General features: G+C 43.0%; 1 protein-coding gene across 7 annotated transcripts in view; it reads left to right on the top strand.

Moving 5' to 3' along the window:
* The window catches only part of CRTC1 (CREB regulated transcription coactivator 1), a 134,653-nt gene that overhangs the window by 46,554 nt on the left and 69,821 nt on the right, over positions 1–18,278 (top strand). For 5 of the 7 annotated variants that reach the window (XR_012156180.1, XR_012156182.1, XR_012156179.1 and 2 more), the window contains 5 exons: positions 1,139–1,182; positions 1,895–2,115; positions 12,554–12,681; positions 13,559–13,810; positions 16,791–16,892. Coding sequence is in view for 1 of the 7 variants with exons in the window: in XM_073324069.1 (XP_073180170.1) it covers positions 1,139–1,182; positions 1,895–2,115; positions 12,554–12,681; positions 13,559–13,810; positions 16,791–16,892 (747 nt within the window). In the remaining 6 variants the exon portion in view is untranslated. The remainder of the gene's footprint in view (positions 1–1,138; positions 1,183–1,894; positions 2,116–12,553; positions 12,682–13,558; positions 13,811–16,790; positions 16,893–18,278) is intronic. The other 2 variants (XR_012156184.1, XR_012156183.1) reach the window with 1 other exon arrangement.

Raw genomic sequence — 18,278 nt, 5'->3', positions numbered from 1 at the left:
TGCAGATTGAGCTAATTTGGCTTTGTGATCATACAAAGTGACTGCTGCCATCATGTGGGATTTTCATATGAGAAGTCTTGAAAGTGACATTGTTGGGAGGACTGCAGGGTTCTTTTTCTGTGGATTACCACTGTAGTATTCATGTCCATAAAGTGTCTAGGAGACAAGTTTCTCTAAGCTCGTGGAACTCAGTAAGATAGAAGTAGGACTTGTATTCTGGATGTACTATTGATGCCTGAGTGTCTGGTTTATGACAGTTGGATGCAAAGTCTTATACCTCATCTGAGAGCTTTTACTTTCTAATAACTGTTATTTTAGCGCAAAGATATGCTAGCAAAGGCAATAATGAATACATTTCATACTATTATGTCTTATCAGGAAGATTGCAATCCTGTTTTGGTAGAACGTACCCTGCAATTGTCCAGGCAGATTTTTAGGAAATATCAAAATGGAAATACTTGATGTAACAAACATTAGGGATCAGAGTTTATATCCTGAGCTGGGAGATATGGGGAGCAAGTACTTCTGTGTAACCCCCTTGCAGACTCATGGAGCAAGTGTTAAAGAGCTTTGCGTTTTTCTCCTCCATTGCTATGAAAGTTGCTATGCTGTGGTGCTTTTGGAGTGTGGCACTGTGAAGTGGGAGATAAGGGCTTAGATAACCTATTAAAGTTTTATTGATATACCAGTCTTGCACTTTCCAAGTTTTTTTCTAAAGTGCTACTTGCTTTTCTGTCATTCAGTTAGCGTTTTTGTGATAGTTTGTAGATTTTCATTCATTTAATGTCGACAGCCCCGACATATAGCGATAGGCTTAGATTTAGTAAGAAAAATGACGTGGTCGATGTTTGCTTGCTAATTTAAGCAGGTGATGTTTTACTCTTGCTCTGTCTTCATTTTGTTTAGTTTATCATTGGAACTTTGAAGCTTAGCTGGCTTAAAGTCCATGCTGAGATCAGTTTTTTTGGTGTGGCACCAAACACCCATTTTGAGCAAGAAGAGGCTTTTAAGAGCATATGAGAAACTGCTCTTCTTAGGTTTCATTTAGTAGGTTTCCTATCTTTTAAAACAAATTATTTCCTAAATGTTGTTTTCCACATTTCTTTGCCTTTCACAGTGTCTTTCTGTTCTATTTTAGACAGGGTCATTGAGGCCTAAATCATGTGAAGTTCCAGGAATCAAGTAAGTTTGGGAGTGGGGTATATGGTTTTGTAGGGATGCATGTAGAAAGTTCACTGCCTGTTCCTAAGCTTCTTGCTCCGTAAGCTCTATTGATTAAGGTTCCCTGTATACTGACAATGAAACAATGCTAACCAGATTACTTTTAAACACTGAAAACATGGTGAATGCTAACGTTCCTTGAACATGGTTTGCTTGGCCATGGTAACCCAGATGATGAAACCATTAAAAAAAATGTTCTAGATTCAGTCTCTAATTATACAGAGTACATGTGATTTAAAACAGGAGATGGAGAGTCAAGAATTCTGAGTTTTATTCCCAGTTAGGCATGTTTTGTGTGAACTCGGACAAATCGTTTGACCTCTCTGTGCCTCAGATTCACAATCTGTAAAGCTGGGGGCTGAGATCTTCAAGGAGAGTTCATCACTTAGACATAGGCTTTATATGATCGTAATCACCATGAAATGCACAAAGTGTAGTTCCCTCTTCTAAATAATATGGAAACAGCTGCAACCCCACTGAAAATATTGCCATGTGACAACTGTGGGTAAACATTAAAACAGTGACCACTCTAAATATTTTATTTGTATATTTTTTTACATAGCTTTGTGCATGACCGCTTCAGATAAACTTTCTTTTTGTATATCATGTGGGAAGTGTGTATGTAGACTAAAATCTCAACTGACTTTTGTTACTGTATTTTTTTTAAATTTAGCATCTTTCCATCAGCTGACCAGGAAAACACTACAACGCTGATTCCTGCTGCACATAACACAGGTGGCTCTCTGCCAGACCTGACAAACATCCATTTCCCTTCTCCCCTCCCAACACCACTAGATCCTGAGGAATCCACGTTCCCATCCCTGAGTAGCTCCAATAGCACCGGAAATCTTGCAGCCAACTTGACTCACTTGGGCATCAGCACTGCCAGTCAGGGTAAGAACATATCCAAAGGGCGAATTTATAGATTGTCTGTCAGTAAAAAGTCACTTTCTATCCCTCAACAGTTGTGTAGCATTGCTGAACATTACTAAACAGCTGCTGTGTTTCATCTCAAAGTTAGCGTCACTGGTGTATGCAACTCGTATAAATCATTTTGGGATAAAGAAATGTGTAAACAGTCATAATTAATTAACTCTGTTTTGCGTATCCCTTCTGTGATAGTCTTCCATCTTTCATTCTTGGCGCACATGCATTATTCTGGTTTTATTTTGTATGATTCTTCCAAGGGTGAGATGCAGTGTCCGCATCTTGGCAGTAACTCGACTCATTTTCTGGAGTACCAGCCAGAGTGCACCCACGTAGGGAAACCACTGCAGCAAATTTCTTGATTTCTTGTTTCCATTCCTTCTGTCCTCTCTTTTTGTTGTGGTGACTCTCTTGAGAGATTGTATCATTCCTTTACCTGAACCAAATGTGGACTGTTAAGCAACTGAATTAGTATATAAGCCCCCTAAAATACGTTCTAGTCGGGATTGTTTGTAAGCCTGACTGTTTCATAGCACAAACTGCATTTTTGAAGAGATCCTAAATACACCCACCTTCATAAGGCTCTTAGGAATAAGCTTACAATCATCTGGACCATGTTGTTTTAGAGTTGTATCCTGCTCGCTCTTTGTTTTGTTGTGGCCTTGGATTGTAAGCTCTTTTTAGGGCAAGGACTCTTGTGTTTGTACACCTCTTAGCACAATAGACCTTGATGCTGGTTGGAGTCTCAGGGCTTGCTTCAATACAAATACATAATTAAAAATCCCATTATCAGCCGTGCTAGAAAAATGTCAGTAGACCAGCACAACTACTGTATTTTCAGGACCAGTAGCCTTTTCCAGGCAAATAGCCTGAGGCAGTGATCAAAAAGAATCAATCTCTGACTTGGGTTATTTTATTTTATTTTGAAATAACTCATGTTGCCTGAGCAAGCAGGTGCCTTATATCACTGACAACACCATTAGCAAAGAAATGGCATTTTATAAAGCACCAGGCCAGAGGGCCACTGAATGAGTGCTGCGAGCCTTCATTTCCTTATACAAGTTGTCTTGGTTATACTGCACTCTTCCTTCCGTCCCTTTCTTGTGTAGCTTGCCTCTGTTGCTGTGCCCTCTTACTTTGTATCCACCGTACATCATGGGCTGCAAAAGAAGCAAAGAAATGGGAAAGATAATGGGAAGGGAGAGAGACTGACAACAGAATAAGAGATGAAGGCCAGAAGGGAGGAGAAGAAAGAAGGTGGTGCTGGGGCATGTGGCGTAGGAATTGGGATAAACATTCTTCGTATATGGTAGCCATCAGTGATAAGCACAGAACTTGGCTCTTCAGGTTGCTGCAGACCATGACTGGGCATTATAACAGAAAAACCTGCAGAACAGACGCCTGTTAATTCAGACTGCTTAGATCAAAAGACCTTGAAGTTATAGGATCTGAGTACCCCTTGGAAGAGGGTTTCTAAATGTTACTTACCATAAAGGCGCTCTCTTTTTCTTCTGAGGTTATACTTATCAGGGGAATAGATGTGAGTGGGGTTAATAGTTTGTCTGACCATCAAATAATGACAGGCAACTTTTGTTTGCTAGTCATAAAATGGAGTCATACCGTTGTATCTGGCAAGAGAAGTGTACTTTCTTTGGCAAAGCACCCTTGCAAGCTTTTCTTAAAAGTACTCACTGCATAGCATCCTGAGAAACTCTAATGATTCAAATAAGGTGGACACATAACCAGTGACAATAATTTAAAGAATGTCACAAGAATACTGTTAAAAATATTTTTATTCACAGAAGTGCCGAACAGTCCTTAATTAGTTTAATCCCCTTATTTTTAGTTACAATTGTCCAAATGAAAATATAAAACACGCTTTTTTAATCAAGCCTTTCCCAGGAGCTATTTCCCATTGTATATGTCGAGATATGCTTTTCTGAACACTTGCCCTTGTGCTTTGGAGGAGGTGTAAGGGGAGAGAATGCACCTTTTTGGATTTCTTATTAGAGCTCGTTGGAAATATTTACACAAAACATTTTCATCAGAACTTGATGATTCATCAAAATCTAAGCATTTTGCAGAGCTTTGTTGATATCAGTGAAATTCTGCTGGAAACTTCCTACCAGCTCACCTGCCCAGCTCCTCAGCAGTCCGGGCTTGCAGGCTTTTCAACAGCCCTCCTAGGAGCTGACCAGGTGTTGGGAGCCCAGGGATTTGGGGTTCTCGCATGTCAAGCAGCCCAGCCTTCCAGTGTCTCTGGCTCCAGGACAACCCACCAGGCTGACTGCTTTAGGGTTGAGACTCCCAGTAGAACTGGGCAGAGAACAGTAATTTTGTTTCATGGAGGATTTTAAAATGTTTGATGATTTGTTTCAAATGGCTATGAAACCAAATTTCTAAATTCTCAGTGAAATGGAATTGCCATTCTCTGCCCAGCTCTGTTTCTCATGGCTTTCTTGCAATTTACTCTTTGGTGCTTAGATACCAGATAGGTACCTTAGAAATTCCTGATACGTATAGTTATAACGAATCTCCTTAAACAATTCCTCTCCTCTCCTCTCCTCCCTCCTTGGTGTTTTTTGCACCAATTAGATTTTTTCATAAATTCCAAAGCCAGAAGGAACCACTGTGATCATCTAGTCTGACCTCTTGCATAACACAGTCCAGAGAGCTTCCCCAAAATAGTTTCTAGTGCAGATCTTTTAGAAAATCTTCCAATCTTGATTTAAAAATTGGATATTAAAAATATTAGTAACTGTTGTCATGTTGCATGCCTTCTTTCCACTCCAGTCCTTCAACACACCCAGACCATTGTTTAAAAAGTGGTCTGTGTTTAATTATTTTAGTCAATTGCTTGTAAGTCAGTTTCTCCAGGTGCTTATTTTTGCTGCTCTTCTAAGGCCTGGTCTGCACTACGAGTTGAGGTCGAATTTAGCAGCATTATCTCGATTTAACCCTGCACCCGTCCACACGACAAAGCCCTTTTTTTCGACTTAAAGGGCTCTTAAAATCGATTTCTTTACTCCACCCCCGACGAGGGGATTAGTGCTGAAGTCAGCCTTGCTGGGTCGAATTTGGGGTACCATGGCCGCAATTTGACAGTATTGGCCTCCAGGAGCTATCCCAGCATGCTCAGTTGTGACCGTTCTGGGCAGCGCTCTCAACTCAGATGCACTAGCTAGGTATACAGGAAAAGGCCTGCAAACTTTTGAATTTCATTTCCTGTTTGGCCAGCATGGCGATCTCACCTGCACAGGTCACCATGCAGACAGAGCTCATCATCACAGAAGACCATGAAGTCACAGAATCGCTGAAGAGCTCCAGCATGGACTGAACGGGAAGTATGGGATCTGATCTCTGTACGGGGAGACAAATCCCTGCTGGCTAAACTCTGTTCGAAAAGACGAAATGCCAAAATATTTGAAAACCTCTCAATGGCATGAAGGACAGAGGCTATAACAGGGTCCCGCAGCAGTGCTGCTTGAAAATTAAGGAGGTCAGGCAAACCTACCCAAAAAACAGAGAGACAAACAGCCGCTCCGGTTCAGAGCCCCAGACATGCCACTTCTGTGATGAGCTACACGCCATTCTAGGGGGTGCAGCCACCACTACCCCAACCCTGTGCTTTGACTCCATCCGAGGAGTGGGAGGCAACACGGAAGCGGGTTTTGGGGGCGAGGAAGATAGCTCACAGCAAGGAAGTGGAGAAACCGGTTTCCCCAACAGCCAGGATCTGTTTATCACCCTGGACCTGGACCCCCTGAACCAACCCAAGGCAGGCTCCCGGACCCTGAAGGCGGAGAAGGGACCTCTGGTGAGTGTACCTTTGTAAATATTATACATGGTTTAAAAGCAAGCGTGTTTAATGATTAATTTGCCCTGGCATTTGCAGCCAGTACAGCTACTGGAAAAGTCTGTTAACATGTCTGGGGATGGAGTGGAAATCCTCCAGGGACATCTCCATAAAGCTCTCCTGGATGTACTCCCAAAGCCTTTGCAAAAGGTTTCTGGGGAGGGCAGCCTTATTCCGTCCTCCATGGTAGGACACTTTACCACGCCAGGGGAGTAGCACGTAGTCAGGAATCATTGCAGCGTATGGTCCCGGTGTTTGCTGGCATTCAAACAACATCTGTTCTTTATCTCTGTGTTATCCTCAGGAGAGTGATATCATTCATGGTCACCTGGTTGAAATAGGGTGGTTTTAGTAAGCGGACATTCAGAGGTGCCCGTAACTGCTGGGTTGCTTGCCTGTGGCTGAACAGAAATCTTCCCTGCTGTTAGCCACGCGGTGGGGGGTGGGGTGAAGCCATCATCCCAGAGAATTGGGTGTGTGGGGAGGAAGGGTTAGTTGGGTTTCTGCTGCATGTGAACCCGGAAACCGCAGCCGCTCCTTTTAAATTGCCAACCCATTTTTAGTGGCTAACCCAACGGCTACTTCGTATGGGAAATGAGGGCACTGCTGTTTGAAATCATTCCCACATGTTATGAAAGTTAAAGAAGCCAAAATACTGTGCCTTACCATGGCTGCCTGCAAGCCGAATTCTGCTGCCCGGCCCTGCATGAGTGATCTCTCACACCAAACCAGCATACCCTCAATAAGAGGCAAAATACGACCTTGTAATGAAAGCACATGTGCTGTGTAATGTTAACAGCAAGGTTTACTGTGAAAGAGTGTACCCATTGTTCTATAAAATGTGTCTTTTTAACTACCACTCTCCCTTTTTTTTCCCTCCACCAGCTGCATATGTTTCTCCTTCCCAGAGGTGAGCGAAGATTAGAAGGCGAAAAAACCACACTCGTGATGAAATGTTCTCTGACCTCATGCTGTCCTCCCGCACTGACAAAGCACAGCAAAATACTTGGAGGCAGACAATCTGAGTGCAGGAAAGCACAATATGACCGCGAGGAGAGGTGGCGGGCTGAAGATGGTAGGTGGCATCAGCTTGCTGAAAGAAGGCAGGGGTCAATGGTCAGGCTTCTGGAGGATCGAACTCCTATGCTCCAGCGTATGGTTGAGCTGTAGGAAAGGCAGCAGGAGCACAGACCGCCGCTACAGCCCCTGTGTAACCAACTGCCCTCTCCTCCAAGTTCCATAGCCTCCTCACCCAGACGCCCAAGAACACGGTGCGGGGGCCTCTGGCCACCCAGCCACTGCACTGCAGAGGATTGCCCAAGCAACAGAAAGCTGGCATTCAATAAGTTTTAAAGTGCTGTGTGGCCTTGTCCTTCCCTCCTCCACCACCCCTCCTGGGCTACCTTGGCAGTTATCCCCCTATTTGTGTGATGAATAAATAAAGAATGCATGAATATGAAGTAACAGTGACTTTATTGCCTCTGCAAGCGGTGATCGAAGGGGGGAGGGGAGGGTGGTTAGCTTACAGGAAAGTAGAGTGAACCAGGGGAGCAGTCCATCAAGGAGAAACAAACAGAACTTTCACACCATAGACTGGCCATTCCTGAAACTGGTTTTCAAAGCTTCTCTAATGCGCACCGCGCCCTCCTGTGCTCTTCTAACCACCCTGGTGTCTGGCTGCACGTAATCAGCAGCCAGGCTATTTGCCTCAACCTCCCACCCCGCCATAAACGTCTTCCCCCTTACTCTCACAGATACTGTGGCGAGCACAGCAAGCAGTAATAACAATGGGAATATTGGTTTTGCTGAAGTCTAACCGAGTCAGTAAACTGCCAGTGTGCTTTTAAACGCCCAAATGCACATTCTACCACCATTCTGCACTTGCTCAGCCTATAGTTGAACAGCTCCTGATTACTGTCCAGGGTTCCTGGGCATGGCTTCATAAGCCATGGCATTAAGGGGTAGGCTGGGTCCCCAAGGATAACTATAGGCATTTCAGCATCTCCAACAGTTATTTTCTGGTCTGGAAAGTAAGCCCCTTGCCGCAGCTGTTGAAACAGACCAGAGTTCCTGAAAATGCGAGCGTCATGTACCTTTCCCGGCCATCCCACGTTGATGTTGGTGAAACATCCCTTGTGATCCACCAGAGCTTGCAGCACTATTGAAAAGTAACTCTTGCGGTTTATGTACTCGCCGGCTTGGTGCTCCGGTGCCAAGATAGGGATATGGGTTCCGTCTATCGCCCCACCACAGTTAGGGAATCCCATTGCAGCAAAGCCGTCCACTATGACCTGCACATTTCCCAGAGTCACTACCCTCAATATCAGCAGCTCAGTGATAGCGCTGGCTGCTTGCATCACAGCAGCCCCCACAGTAGATTTGCCCACTCCAAATTGATTCCCAACTGACCAGTAGCTGTTTGGGGTTGCAAGCTTCCACAGGGCTATCTCCACTCGCCTCTTAACTGTGAGGGCTGCTCTCATCTTGGTATTCTTGAACTTCAGGGCAGGGGAAAGCAAGTCACAAAGTTCCATGAAAGTGCCCTTATGCATGCAAAAGTTTCGCAGCCACTGGGAATCATCTGAGACCTGCAACACTATGCGGTCCCACCAGTCTGTGTTTGTTTCCCTGCCCCAGAAACGGTGTTCCACCCCATGAACCTGTCAAATTGACACCATGATGTGCACATTGCAGTGGCCCGTACTTTGTGAGAAGTCTGTGTCCATGTCCTCCTCAGTCTCGTCCCCGTGTTGCAGTTGCCTCCTCCTCGCCTGGTTTCACTTTTCTTGCAGGTTATGGCTCTGCATATCCTGCTGGATAACATGTGTGGTGTTTATAGCGCTCATAATTGCCGTGGTGATCTGAGTGGGCTCCATGTTGCCAGTGCTATGGCGCCTTCACTGAAAAAAGGCGCAAAATGATTGTCTGCCATTGCTCTAACGGGGGGGAGGGGCGACTGACAATATGGCTTACAGGGTTGGCTTACAGGGAATTAAAATCAACAAAGTGGGTGGCTTTGCATCAAGGAGAAACAGAATGGCCCCCTCAAGGATAGAACTCAAAACCTTGGGTTTAGCAGGCCATTGATTTCACTGAGTGAGGGAGGAAGGGAGGAGAAAATTAATACAAAACAAATCTGGTCTATTTCTTGTTTTGATCCACTTCATCTATCTTTATACATCTTGCTGGCAGCAGACGGTGCAGTACGACTGCTGGCCATCGTCATCTCCTGGATGCTCGGCAGAATACGGTGCAGTAGGACTGCCGGCAGGACTGAATCGCCATGAGACAAAACTTAAAAGGGAAATGACCTGGCTGAGTCACTCCCATGTTTGCCCAGGTGCCCCTGACTGACCTCACCGAGGTTGGCTAAAAGAGCACCCTGGAGTACAGCAACGATGGCTACCAGTCATACTGCACTATCTGTTGCCAAAAGGCAATGAGCTGCTGCTGTGTAGCAATGCAGTACCATGTCTGCCAACACCCAGGAGACACATGGTGACGGTGAGCTGAGCGGGCTCCATGCTTGCCGTGGTATGGCGTCTGCACAGGTAACCCAGGAAAAAAGGTGCGAAACGATTGTCTGCCCTTGCTTTCACGGAGGGAGGGAGGGAAGGGGGTGCCTGACAATATGTACCGAGAACCACCTGCAACAATGTTTTTGCCCCATCAGGCATTGGGATTTCTACCCAGAATTCAAATGGGCAGCAGAGACTGCGGGAACTGTGGGATAGCTACTCACAGTGCAATGCTCCGGAAGTCGATGATTGCCTCGGTACTGTGGATGCACTCCGCCGACTAAATGCCGACCAAATGCACTTAGAGCATTTGTGTGGGGACATACACAATCGACTGTATAAATATGCTTTCTACAAAACTGACTTCTATAAATTCGACCTAATTTTGTGGTGTAGACATGGCCTATATTCCATCCAGCTTGTCAGTAGCTCTCTGATGTTGAGATGCACAAAAACTAACCTGTTGTCCAGGAAGCAGACTCAGAGCTGTATCGAATGGACTGTCCTCTCCTTGTTCCATAACATAATGCCTAAAATTAAGTTCAGTTGCTTTGGTGTGAAGATGGAAACTCTATGTCAAAGGCTCTGACAATCTCTGTAGTGTTGCTTCTTGCATCAGCCTCCAGTGGGTACAGAGAGCACTTTGTCATAATTAAGAATTGAAATCACCTTTTGCATTAGCAACATAGTGTTTCTATGAGTGCTGCCTTTATCCCAGTTTTTCAAGGCTGAGCTGAAGTTAATAATAGGCAATGCAGGTCAGAGTGAATGCAGAACCTTGACAGATGTTACTTGTTGAGATTGGTTGCTTTTGTGGGGAATTCATATTTAATGCTGTTTAGTTTATTGTAATGAAAACTATGTGTGTCCTATTCATCTACACATGTGAACAAATCTGTTACACTTAGAAATGAATCTGTTCTTGCTTTGCCCTTGTTCTTTGCCTGCCAGTAAACCATTTATCTCCTTTCAAATGCAGCTGGAATAGGACTGGTGAATACAGTGGGCAGAAGCACTGTTTAGGATTCTGTGGCATAAGGACAATGTGGGGTGGGAGGTGGAATTACCTGTTCAATGTACTACCCTCTAGTATATAACACTGGGAGCGGGGAAGGGCAGAACGAAAGCACAAGACTCGGGGCTTGTCTACGCTTAACACTTCAGCAGCACAGTTGCACTGCTGTAGCGCTTCAGTGTAGACACTACCTACACCACAGAAATCCACCTCTCCGTGAGGCAGTAGCTAGAATTCTTCCACCGATGTAGCACTGTCTACATGGGGATTTAGGTCGGCTTAACAAGACCCTTTGGGAGTGTGGATTTTTCACACCACCGGGTGGATGTAGTTAGTGACCTCATTTTCTAGTGTAAGCCAGGCCTGAGTAACTTGTTTCCTTGTCTTTCTGGTCCAAGTTTCTGCAACTCTGATACACCGTTACACCGTCTGGAGCTGTTGGGTTGTTCAAACTTGTCACATGAATGAGAGCCAGAAGCACTATTCAAACTGTGGCAAAAGTTTTGGTGTTAGATTCTGTGTTGTCCTTGTCTCTCACTGATACCTCAGTCATGACTACTCACAGAAACATGGACTTGCTCCTTCACTACAGAAAGAGTTAGTAAATTACAGCAACTTTGCAGTCTTTCATCCTAAGGTTGCTTGCTTTATCTTCAGCCATGAGAGCTTGAGGAATGAGAAAGTATCTCATTTAACAGCAATTTAACAGCAGCACTTCTAGTGGGTGGAAGAAGTTTCATTTAGTGGTCAGAGGAGGAGATGGTGGGGTTAGGATTGACCGTTTCTATTTTCAGCTCTGCCATTTTCTTGCTCATTGACTTCGGGGAAAGTCATTTAATCTCTGTGCATTCAACTTACCCAACTGTAAAGTGGGCATATTAATATCTATGCCACAGGGATGTTGCGAGGGTTAGTTAACGCAGTGCTTAGAGAGCCCCTGATGAAAAGTGCTGATGCTGTGCAAACTAAGTTGGGGTAGGAATATCCCTAGTAACTGTTGTAGAGTGTTCTGTGCTGAGCATTGAAACCTCCCTCATCAATAAATCTGACCTCTTATTCCAGTAACAAGAAAAACTCTCCCACAATGCAACCATTCATCACTGATTCGTCAAACAGGTACTTTCTGCCTAGGTGCTTTGTATGGTCCTCCTTGTAGTATATGAACACCTGAGATTGTTTACGGATGTGGGTCCCCTATGTGGTTTCCAGAGTCTGTGTAAGGCTTAATTAATGTCTGTACAGCACTTGAGATCTGTGAATGAAGGGTGTCATAGCAGGGTAAGTATTAATAAATAGGGTTGCCTGCAGCCAGAGGGAGTCCATTTGGCATGGAACAATGGTAGCCACAATGCAGGGTCTTGAAAGTGCAGGATATTAGTAGGGGAAATAAGAAGTGGCTCAGGACTATGAGATGAACACAGATAACAGCCTTCCCCATCATTCCAGGAAACGAAATTATGGCCCTGCTTGTATTATTTTTTTATAAAATGACCTGACTTCATTTGCCCTTGGAAGTTTCCAGTGGGTCTCATGGCCTTTGGGATAGGTTGGTGGTTCTGATTTTCAGTCTGTGGGCCACTTTGTTAGAAGGGATAGTCTTGCAGACCCCCTTCCTGTTCCCTGCACCACAGACTGCACTGCCCAGTTCTCAAAATGTTTCATTCTATGAAGCATCAAGAAAGGTTCTGCATGCCAGTTTGACAACCACTGGGCTAATTGAATGGCAGTATCTATTTATACATTAACAGGAGTGATCAGCAAAGATGCTTGCAACAATCTTCTCTCCATCGTGGCATTTTCACTGTCACAAAATCCATTACAGATTTGCTAAGAATTTAAGCCTGATGCTGCATTCAGCATAGAATATTGGCCTAGCCATATTCAACACTTTACTGTAAAGTTTTGTAAAATTCAGCCATTTATTCATCATAATTTTACTTCATATAAACAAATTGTTAAATGTAAACAAGCATCACCACAGTTCCTGCGTAAACTGGTTTCTTCCATTAATGGCAGGAATGACAACGACGCAAGCCTCATCCCGACAGCCAGCTGTCAGTCCCCTCTCACTGAATGCAGACTCCAGACGACCACAGTCCCAACAGATGTCTCCTACGCTCTCACCTCTGTCGCCAATTACTCAGGTAGGAGGCTGCGTGGAGATCTGGAGAAGGACTACATTTTATAAGAATAATGAACCTTGTTCCACTTTGTAAAGTTTTAGATCATAGCTGTCTGTTTCTGTCTTCATTCACATAGGGAAATGTTAGCTGTAAGGTTGATAAACCTGTAGTCGTGTCATTAATTTAATAATTTTCTCCTTTAGGTATGTTTATAAAGTTAATGTTGTCATGTTCCCTTTTATAAATAAATGCTTTGGGCCGTTTTTTTTTTTTTTAATTTAAATCAAAGCCAACAGTCAGATCTGAGCAATTCTACCAAGATAAATTCACGTATGCTGTCAGACAGTGGAGAAGACAGTTTAAGGAAACAGATTTCACTTTGTCTTCCAAGGCCTTGGAAGCACTAAGGAAAACCTCTTTCTTTAAAGATACCATCACAAGATTCTCTTGTGTTTCATGCTTCCATGTGAATCGTGAGAAACTCCTTTGGCTCTTAGGATTTTTGACCCTTTGATGCACCTGTAGGCTGCCTCTGCCATACTTGGCATGCTCTAGTTTGGTCCTTGAGGGGCTCAGAACAGGGACTTAGTAGATGGGTTTTCCTTGACTGACTGACTTGTCAGCTTTCAAATCAAACATTCAGCTAGGTTTGCAAACATACTTTTTATTTATTTACAACAAATAAAAAAATGTCAAATTAGTCCCTTTAAGCCACATCTTTGAAGGTTTAAATGTAAGTTGTTGTTTTCTTAAATGCAAGATCTCTCATAACTTTCCAGATTGCTTATGTGATATATAACGCTTAGATATATATGAATATTCACTTGGTGTGAAATTTTAGGAGTCTTGGAGTTGAACCAGAGCTCTGCATAGTACATTTTCCTGTTTTCTCTTTAAGGCTGTGGCTATGGATGCATTGTCTTTGGAACAGCAGCTTCCACCATATCAGTTTTTTACCCAGGCTAGTTCCCAGCAACAGCAACAGACCCAAGTGGCAAGTAGTCTGCCTCAGAATGCCCCTTTAATGCAGACTTCTGGCTTACAGCGAGGAGCACAGCTTCCCCCCCTCTCAGTCACAGTACCATCGACCATCCCACAGTCACCTCCAGGCAGCCAGACCCAACCTTCCATGGGCATAGACATCAACTCGGTAAGTTTGGGCAATGACTGAAGATGATATAAGTGGAAACAAATAGCTTTCTTCCAGAGAACGTGACCTGGTAGAATTCAACAGCAGTGTTGGCCTGCATTGTCAGAGTTCTAACTAGATAGCCCTTGTAGCAGTTCCACATCCAGGCACTGTATACACTGGATTCAAACAGTTTGGTTCAACCAGTTTTTAACATGTTTTAAACATATTATAAAAAATGTTTTAGACGTAATATGGCTAACCCATATGAACCAGGCCAAACTGTTTAAACTACTAAATATGATTTTAGAACACTTGATAAAATGGGAATGGCTCCATAACTCTGGCTAACCCTGTCTAAATTCAGGCCCACTTGAAATAGTTTAAATAGATTTTTTTAAAGATCAGTTTAACAAATGCAAGTTTGAAGCAGTGGAGATGTCTTCAGAGAGACAGTTTCAGGGCTAGTAAAAAAATAAACAGGTGGGTAATGAAGGCGATGCCCTTATTCTTTGGGTGGATGATATATAAAATTTATAAACTGGCAAGTCAAAGGTCAAGGTAATATGTCAGTAGGGTTTTTTTAGTGAAGGAAGTGGTTGGGGAAAAAACTGTCATTTTAAATGACACATCTGCAAGTTGAGTGCCCTATGCCTTTAGAAGGGAAGATGTAGATAAGCATCTGTGTTAGCATTGCAGTTTACAGGGTGTTGGAAAGCAGCAATAAAGTGACTATCAGCTAGGTATGGAGAGACTGAATTAAAAAGTACCATTTTATAAACATCTGTATCTGTAAAGTGAGAAGCATCTTTTGAAATTTAGCTAGTTTTAAGTTCTGAAAGACAAGACATTTCTGTGCAATTGGAAAGACCAGAATTTCGTAAAACTGAAAAATATTTATCCATGTTAACTGTGTTCAGGTGTCTGCCAAAATGGAGTTTGGTCAGACTAGTTTAATTTTCAGACAGCAGCATTTGCATTTTAGCGCTAGTGTACTGCTACCTTCCCAGCTATCATATGTACTTATTTTTTGCCCCAGGTGAATCTGGTATCCACAAGTTGAGTGCTACACAGCCAAGATGAGAAATTTAACTGAAGTTTAATAAAGTTGTGCTAATCAGCATTTTCCACCAAAGATACAGAAAACCACAGATACTGTTTTTTAAAGCACAGCAGTTTGTTCAAGAGGAATTTTTTTGGCTAACATTATTTCTTGGAGAGTTTGTTATAGTTGCTTTCAAGTCTCTCTAAAGAACTGAGTAGACACATCTATACGGTTGAAGGGCAGAGTTAAACCAAGAAGGCAAAATTTTCTATTGTAAATTGTCCAATCTCTTCCTACAACCTGGAATCCAGAATTCAGAAGGTGGTTCAATATAATAGGTCAGCCCTGAGATGATGCCCCATTGCTAGGAAGAGGTACCTGGCACATTCTCTGCTGGTTCTGCTCCGAAGGCCAGTGAATTGCTGTCTCTGATTTCATTGGAAAATCTTCTCTTCCTGGCAGTGGGGCAATACTAGCAGCTGTTCAGATAACAAGAGGAGCCGTTTCATTGTGGAGGGCTAAGACATGATTGTGGGTTTCAATCTGGGGATCAGGTTTAAACCAGGTTGTGCTGGTAGAGATGTGGCTTCTGTGCCAGGATTGTGAGGGAGTAGGAGAAGATACAGGTGAAACAGAAATCAGTAGTTTGAAGGGATATTGGTTTTAACATGCCAGCTACTCAAAACAACATGTCTGAATGTTTTTTTTTCTAATGTTTATGCAATAACTAATATAGATATTCTGATTTTCCTTCTCTGCTTTTCACATTGCTTTCCTCATCCTAAACTTCTCTAGGCCCTTAAAATTCAGAATGTTCAGTTTCTCTTTAGAACTTGAAATAGTATACAAGTACACTACATTTTAAACCTGGGTAAAAAAAGTATTCTAAGCTACAATGCAGCTTCACTGAAAGGTTTTCCATTAATCCTCATAGCCCCACTGAAGGCCAGAGTGCAGTACCTCAATAGAATACTTGAATTCTATGGATCTTAAAAAAAAAACAACAACAACAACAAACAAAAACCAAACCAAGATGGTGTCAAGACGGTGTACTAACCTTGAGTTATTCTTTATGCATTTTAAACAGTGTTAGAAAGTGTTAATACACCATTCCTCACTTTATAAACTGTCTGATTTAATTACTTCTTGGTCAGCGATATTGGGTTCTTCCTCATAATAATCTTGGCTCTCAAAGACAGCATTATAGAAAGAGCGGTGTTTATTATTTCAACAGCTGCTCTGTATCTGTTTTGCGTTTGAGTGATCCTCTGACCTTAATCCAGGGTACTGTATGTGACAGTGAAAAGGTAATTCTGTGAACATCTTATCTCACTAAGGCTAAAAACTATATGGGCATAGCTAGCATTAGCCTACAGACAGTGTATGTATCAGATGGTGTCTAGTTCATACAGTTGGAAAGTATGTAGTTATGAAAAGGGTTTGTCTTTGCAATTATACATTTTAACCTAATTAATTTATCTAGACTAATTCCTAAGAGTAGGAAGAACAGTACTTATATCACTTTTCTAAGGGCCATAGGCATCAAATTAAGAAGGGGAGAGGGTGGCAGTTGAGTCTGAAGGTATCAATGCCCGTATTTTCAAATTATTCCCAGATTGGGAGGCCGCTTTCCGCACGTGTCTCTTTTATGTGTTGGCTGACTGGTTTTTTTAAAAAAATGAAAACAAAACATAAACCAGAAATATTTCAGTTGTCCTTGAATAACAGCACTGCCCTGTTTTTAGGTGTGCATAGTTAGACACCAGACCATGCCGTGTTGGTATCTTGACCTTTTTCATGATGTTTGGGGCATTATTCACAGTCATAGCATAATTGCTGATCTCCGGGAGTTCTTGAAGATGGTCTCACCTGGCTTCCCCAGCTCTACACCAATAAGTATATAATTTTTCAACCTTTCATCAATCCCATGGTCTTTAATTCTGTGTTGTTCTGTAGGCTTCACTCCAGCAGTACCGCAGTAATGCTGGATCCCCAGCCAACCAGTCTCCCACCTCTCCTGTCTCCAATCAAGGCTTCTCTCCTGGCAGCTCCCCTCAAGTAAGGGACTCTGTGCTTCCACAGGCCTTGCTTCTTGTGTTTGTTTTTTAGTTGTCTTTCCATTACTGACCCGTGGTTGTCTCACTGTAACTTTATGTGCTTCATGCATCACTGATGTCTCATCATGTTTACAGCTTCATTCAGATACCGAGTTTTCCAAAAGTTGGTGAATTCAAACTTAAATAGAAGCTACTGTTAAATTTACACTCAATTACTCCTTCATGAGAGCTACACAGAAAATGCATCCAGAAAGATCCCTTTCAAAAAAGGAAATGATGCCTCATGGGAAGTGTGAGTCTATAGCAATGGTTGTTGGAGTGGCTGGAAGGGCGTAGGGATGTGAAAGGAAGTGAGGGGGATGGGGAGGTCTGTCCAGGTGATCTGTGCACCTCTGAATACAGCTCACATCCTCAGGTGCAATTAAAGCAGGAAACAATGGACACTTTTTTAAAGAAACCTCTGTAGAAAGTGAACTCTTGAAAAGGCAGTAACTCCATTTCACGACTTGAAAGAAACAGGTTAGAAAAACATTAAATATTAATCTTGCAGGGTGGCTATCTTCCCTGTCTGTGTAAATTTTAATTTATATATGCAAGAGTCCCACAAATCATTGTGCCCGTATTTAAACAGAGCAACAGGAATTTAATCCGCCAGCTACAGGGCAACTAAAGAAATAGTGAACTAGTTTTTAGGGGGAACTGCTAATCAGGCAGTGCTGAGATAGTTTAGAATCTCCTCCTAGTGCTGCTGCAATAGGTCAAAGTTGTTGCCCTTTCCTACATCCCAAAAATGGTGATGGGAGGCAGAAGGGAGTGCTCACTGGACACCATGAGAGAGTCTGAAATTGTATTTCCTGTTTTCTGGTACTTTAACTTTTAAAGGATATTTATAAGGAGAAGCATAATTAAAATAGATACAATTATTCCTCAAAGTTGGAGGTTCCTCTCCAGGCCATTAGCCATAGACTTAAGTCAGTGATTTCACTCAGAACTTAGTGAACTCAGTAATAGATCTGAGGGTTAGGGCTGTCAGTGTGACTTTTTAACCTTCACTTCACTGCTACTGTAACTGATTCTTCTGCCTGCCTCTTCTACCTCTGCTCTGTCTTTGTATGGCTCAGAGTAGGCAAGAAAATGTACTCCCTTTTCTCTAAGCTGCCATTAGGTTAATGCTGCTACCAGACACTGTTACTAATTCTCAGCCCTGAAACCCCCATTGAGCAGTGCACCCAAATGTAGGCTTCTATTGATTGTCCGTTGACTGGTCAGTAAATCCTCCCTGCCTGTGTCCTCAGACCAGTTAACTTATTGTCATGGGGCAGTCTAAAGTGGTGGAATGCCATGGAGAGCAGTTTTTCCTATTGGTCTTCCCTCCGTATCTAAACCA

The sequence above is a fragment of the Lepidochelys kempii genome, chromosome 25 (genome assembly GCF_965140265.1).
Source record: "Lepidochelys kempii isolate rLepKem1 chromosome 25, rLepKem1.hap2, whole genome shotgun sequence".
Lineage (NCBI taxonomy): Eukaryota > Metazoa > Chordata > Testudines > Cheloniidae > Lepidochelys > Lepidochelys kempii.
This window is presented reverse-complemented; position numbering and strand designations above follow the sequence as displayed.